Source organism: Panicum hallii, chromosome 6, assembly GCF_002211085.1.
Source record: "Panicum hallii strain FIL2 chromosome 6, PHallii_v3.1, whole genome shotgun sequence".
Classification (NCBI taxonomy): domain Eukaryota; kingdom Viridiplantae; phylum Streptophyta; class Magnoliopsida; order Poales; family Poaceae; genus Panicum; species Panicum hallii.
In genome coordinates this window covers 9122671-9128679 of record NC_038047.1, presented here as the reverse complement: position 1 = coordinate 9128679, position 6009 = coordinate 9122671, and the positions used below count along the sequence as shown (strand labels likewise).

Below are 6009 nucleotides of genomic sequence, written 5' to 3'. Positions count from 1 at the left end.
CGGTAAAGATGAGTGGGTAACGTATCCATCTCTGAAAATGCAAAAAAAAATATCCCAGCTAACCAGCCACCACCACAAGCCTCTGTATACCGGGGTTCGGAAAACTGACACAAGTGGGTCAATTCCAACAGACGATAAGGTGCCGAATGCCATACACGTGTCCGAAAGTTGAAACAAGAGAGTTACAAAACCTAGATAGATTACACTAAAGACAACGCACACGGCTGACACTTTATTTGCTTTCACTGAAAAAACGAGACTCACGCTCACGACCCGACTAAGGACGATGCCAAATCCTTCTCTGCATCCGCCATGATGGAGTGACATATGCGTCAATCTCCGATCCAACGAGACTCACGTTTGATTTTAGCTTCTTCCGCCCTGCAAAATACATGCAAATCCCTACATTAATAATCTCTGGTTCGTGTAACATGCATGCGATGGTACACGCACGACGATCCGTAGTAAGGTTGCCTACCAATTTACTAGAGAAGTATGTCGGGCACCACAACTACACCAAAGCAGCTTAATTTCGTGGGCCACATCTAATTTTATCGGCCCAATGCAGGCCGACGAAAATTTCCAAATTATTTTGTCGGCTTACACAAGCTGATGAAATTAGAAGTGTTTTCGTCGGCCGGCACGGGCATCTAATTTCATCGGCTAAGTCTGGCCGACGAAAATAACGGTGCCCTAATTAAATACCTGCCTCCCCACGTCTTGCCTACACGAGCCGCTCCCGCCCCCGCCCCAGCGCCCCGCCGCCGCCCTGCGCAGCCCCCCTCGCCGCCCAGCGCGGCCACCTGCCGCCGCCCCGCGCTGCCCCCCCCCCCCCCCCCGCCTCCCCGCCGCCCAGCGCGGCCACCCGCCGCCGCCCCGCGGCCCACGGGTGAGGGGAGGGAAAGCAGGTTGATTAAGGTCGAGAGAGATGGGGAGGGGGAAGATTGTGATCCGCAGGATCGACAACTCCACGAGCAGGCAGGTGACCTTCTCCAAACGCCGGAACGGGATCTTCAAGAAGGCGAAGGAGCTCGCAATCCTCTGCGATGCAGCATGAAATTTGCACATCTCCAAGCGCCGGAACTGTTTATTTTCTCTTCTTCCTTATTTGATCTATCTAAATTTCTTTATCGTTTGTGTACAAAACTTGTACACTAATTTGGTCGTTTATGTGTATTACCATTGGTGCTGTGTGCAGCATGAAATCAGTGATAGATCGGTATGGCAAGGCCAAGGAAGAGCAGCAGGTTGTCGCAAATCCCAACTCGGAGCTAAGGTTCGCTCTAGTTATTCTGAAGTGTTCTATTATTTAAGCAGACATTAATATTGCTTGAAAACTGTTTATTTAGATCTGGGATCCAGAACCCCAAATTAAAGCATCATGCAATGCTAAATGTCTCTGCATTCTCATTGTCTTGCATCTCAAAATATTTTTAGATTTACAGAGGATATGAATGAAGCACAAACAGAGGAAGACATCTCAAAATACATGCCTTTTCTTTCAAATACTTCTTATAGCAAAATTTACAAGTTGCTAAACTAGAAAAGCCTGCTTCACAGACTAAGTATAATGAATTAATTAGATCCAACAGATAACATTGAAGCATACAACCTTGAATTCATCCACTGCATATAGTTGGAATTTTCTCATCTTCCAACACCATCCAGCAGATGTTATTTCATTGAGCACTCTTCTTCATTTGTACACAAGTTGTCAGGTTTGTGAATGTTATTGCATGCTGCCAGAAATATGTGAATGAGTTTCTTCTCTTGCTTCCTTCTTGTTTATTTTCATGAATAAATTACAGATCAACATAAGCAAAAAAAAATCTGGCTAAAATTCCACAAAAAACTGACATGCCATCTACTTCAATGAATCTTTTTGTTTTTAATCTTCGTTCAGACAAATTGTTCTACTTCAACATTGAAACATGCGCCTTATGCCCTTAACTGAGTATCTTGGTTTCATGATTGAATCTCATGACATGTCCCCATGTTGGGATAAACATACATGTTGAGATAGCACACTTTGAATAAGAGAATCTGAATTGATATGTTCCTCACAGTTGCATTGGAATCAGCTATTTATTAGGACCATGCCACTGCCCGATACATCATTTATATCTTTGAGCCAGCAAAAATGTCAAGACACTTGGCTATCACTGTGACCTATAAATATGGATAATATTTATCCATTTTTCATTATTTGCTCAGAGGTTGTGTCAGTTATAACAGAAGTATCATTTTCCTGATAACATGCTTGTGTCAAGTAAATATTAGTAAACCTCAAATAATGCACAGCTGATTTTTCAGTATATATTTTCTTGTCTTCCTAGTTATACATTCTTAGGACTGCAACTTATTGAGGTGCTATCCTTTGCCAATTTTGCAGATTCGGGTATTCTTCTCTGTTCCTGGGAGTTCTGTTGCAGATAATGATGTACCAGATTCTTTTTAAAATCTTAGCGGAGAGGAGATAAGAAATGAAGCAAGGGTGAGAAGGGAAAGGTTAGAGCATATAGTTCCTACACCATCCAGCAGATGCCATAATCAGCCATTTTACTTTCAACTGCAAAAGCCTATTTGCCACTTGAGTTTGGTTAATCAAGACACCGAAATTACAAAAGATCATTTACTTATTCTGACATGTTCTTCTTTATATAATGCTGCGAAGTTCTACTTCATGCTACAAGATTTCATAAATATAACATCCTTCTTGTTACAGACGTACACATGCTAATTCATTTAATTTTGACCTGTGTGTTCATCAATAACATAACCTGTGCTTTTCTTCATAGTTTTGGCAAAGGGAGGCAGCAAGCACAATGCAGGAGTATTTCTCGAGACAAGATCACATGCTGTAGATTCCCAATACGAATTATTATGTGAAAGGCTAGGCACCAAAATACTTAAGACAATATAGAATTGGACACCTAGAAAATATTCGATGTAAACAAACAAAATAAAGACTATTCCCAGTTAACTGCTTATGGATGCTTATGGGTGATTACGACTTTCTGGTTTCTATTATGCAGCTGTTTTTTATCAGACGCCCAGTATTTTTATCGGTCAGGTGGCCGACGAAAATAATGGAGCAGTATTTTCATCGGCTGGAGGAGCCGACGAAAATATATACAGTATTTTCGTCGGCTAGATGGGCTGATGAAAATACGTTGCACAGTTTCGTCGGTCTCGCTGGCCGACGAAAATGCGTTTATTTTCATCGATTTTATTCCGTCGGACCGACGAAAATACGTATTTTCGACGATTTTTGGGCTATTTTCGACGGTTGGTGGCCGACGAAATTATGCTATTTTCTTGTAGTGCACCAAGGAGAAGCAGCAGTCCTTGAAGGCCTCCATAGCGCGGCTGTAGAGGGACACGAGCGCCTCTACGCTCCCGTCGCCCTGGGGGCACAGCGGCAGGATGTAGACGGTGCCATCCACTGGCTGGTTGCTCGGCATGTACAGGAACTGCCGGCCGCCACCGAAGTCGAGGTCGTAGAAGGGGATCCTGTACAGGCAGTACACATCGACGTCCGGGCTCTCCGCCGCGTCGTACATGGGTTCCAGCCCTTCCTCCTCGACGGCCCCGGAGCCGATGAAGTCGATGAACGACCTGAAGTAGGCGTCGTCCACGCGGGCGACCTCCCGGCGGATGAGCTCCGCGGCGCGCCCTAGGGGGCCGGCCAGCAGCTCCCGCGCGGTGGCGGCCGGGTGCGCGCGCAGCACGAGGTTGCCGGTGTACCCCTGGGGCACCCGCGGGCTCCTCATCCGCGCCCGCCCGTTCACGGCCATGTGCAGCATCGTCGTGGCCTCGCCGCCGTCGAGCCCCCGCGCCCTGGTCACGCACCGCCAGAGGTGCGCCACCAGGCACTGCATGGTGGTGTACGGACGGAGCGTGGTCGCCGCCGCGGATGCCCGCGACTTCAGGTCGGAGATGAACTCCCTGCTGAAGCGCACCTTGTGCGTCACCACTAAGTCGTTGTCGGCGGCGCGCGGCGGGCTCTTCTTCTCGTCGTCGTCGTCGTTATCGTTGGGGACCTTGAACTCGGTGCCGCGGTGGTCGAACTCGACCCGGGGCGGGTGGCGGGGCAGGAAGAAGGACTCCCGGTCGTGCACCGGGACGGGGTCGACGGTGGCGCCGCGGGTGCACTGGCCCCAGGCGAGCAGGCACTGGCACATGGCGAAGCCGTCGCCGACGGCGTGGTGCATGGTGTGGCCGACGACAAGGGAGCCGCACGCGAACCTCGTGACCTGGACCAGCATGAGCTCCTCCGCGCCCTCGCCGCTGGGGTGCAGGCGCCGCGCCGCCGCCGGCTGCAGCAGCAGCGGCATGGCGGCCTCCAGCGCGATGCCGGCCGTCGCCTCGACGAACCGCGCACCGGCGTCGTTCAGCAGGAGCGCGCGCCGGCCGGCCGCGGGCGACCCGTCCGCGGCGATCAGCCTGCCGGCCCACTCGCGGTACTCGGCCAGGGCCCTCGCGAGCCCCGCCTCGAGGGCTTCGGGGGTCGGGGACGGTGAGCGGAAGCCGTGGATGCTGGACATGTACTCGTCGTAGACCTCGTCGAAGACGGTGAGGGGGATCACGACGTCCACGGCCGGAGTGCTGCCCTCGCCATAGGCGGGTTTGACGACCTTGGATGACTGCACGACGATCTCCATATCACGGGGGTGGTTGGTGTCGCTGAAAAAGCTAGAACTATACTTGTACGTGTCCTAGCTATGAGCCTCCCGATCATGAGCCGCTGTGTTATATAACCGTCAGAGATGCTAAAAGCATATATTCTATTGCAGATCACCTAACTCCAACCATGGTTGACTAACACATGATATCCATATATCGAAGAAACCCTCGTCCAAACAATACTGCCCTAATTCTGCATACCATGTTTCCTTCTGGCAGGATCAGTCGTGTCGTTATCTTTTTGGCTGGCAGTCCCATTGCACTGCCTGGTTGCAACTAACAGGGATTCGACGTGAGGGATGTACGAGAGAGATGCGCTTAACTTGCAGCACCTGGATCACGCTACCTAGCTAGTATGCAGTGCGAATGCATGTGACCCGCGTCAGGGCGCTACAAATCATGCAATGCACACCGTGAGGAATGGTGCAGACTATGTGCCCCTTTCGAGAGCTCCACGAGCGGCTCCAAACCAGGCTCCCGCCGGAGCCCTTCCAAAGGCTGCAAACAGAGCAGCTCCATCCCAGAAGCCGCACCTGAAACCCCTTTTGCTTACACGGAGGAGAAGCCACGAAACGTGGCTCCGAACGCAGGCCTGCGTCCCCTTGTAAACGTTTGCCATGAACTTTACATTAGTTACAAAGATTTTGCCATCCCCTATTTTTCTCGGACTCGGCACGCAGGCATCGCTAAAAATAAAGAACGCTCCTTCCTCTATCCTTCCTCTCCTGCTGTCTCCCCATCGCGAAACTAGGTGCGGCAACGCATGAATCCTCTCTGGCGGCCGGCGGTAGCGCGCAGGGAGGGCACTCCGATCAGCGAAATCAACGTATCCGCGCTGGCGGAGGTCGATCCCGGCATTGGGGGCAGCGGTGGGTCCCCATACGGGCGAGATGGCACCTGCGGCCAGGCGGAGCGGCAGCAACCGGCCAAGGCTCAGTGTACGCACTGCACGCTCCGAGGGGGAGCGGCATGGCCCAGCTCTCCTACGGCCGGCCCGACCACGTTCGCAGCGGCATGGCCTAGCATCCCGGCCTTCTGTGTGGGCGCAGTTGTACAGATTCTAGTTCTTTTCAAAGCTAATGTAAGTGAACATTACCTAGCTTATTTTTGGGTCAAATTATTCCAAAATCTCTATTTATGCAAGTGATTTGTATCTTGAATTTCTAGATTCATAGGAGAGATTGTTTTAGTGGCGCGACAGCTATTCATTTTGCCACCCTGAAAGGTCATACTCGGTGCATTCGGCTTCTTGTGGCTGATTACGTGCCTAGCTTGTCAGACTTTTGGAACGTTATGCGTGGAAAGTCCAGAGATGAAACAAAA

At 50.7% G+C, this 6009-nt stretch overlaps 1 protein-coding gene across 1 annotated transcript; it reads right to left on the bottom strand.

Annotated features, from left to right (window-relative positions):
* Positions 1-3305: 3305 nt before the first annotated feature.
* Positions 3306-4664, bottom strand: LOC112898118 (agmatine coumaroyltransferase-2-like). The gene has a single exon (XM_025966511.1). It carries the CDS (start codon positions 4662-4664, stop codon positions 3306-3308), a length of 1359 nt encoding a protein of 452 aa, XP_025822296.1.
* Between the last annotated feature and the right edge of the window lie 1345 nt (positions 4665-6009).

Bases quoted from the DNA above. Each gene is read 5' to 3' on its own strand.
- LOC112898118 (XM_025966511.1), bottom strand. From the start codon at position 4,664: ATGGAGATCGTCGTGCAGTCATCCAAGGTCGTCAAACCCGCCTATGGC.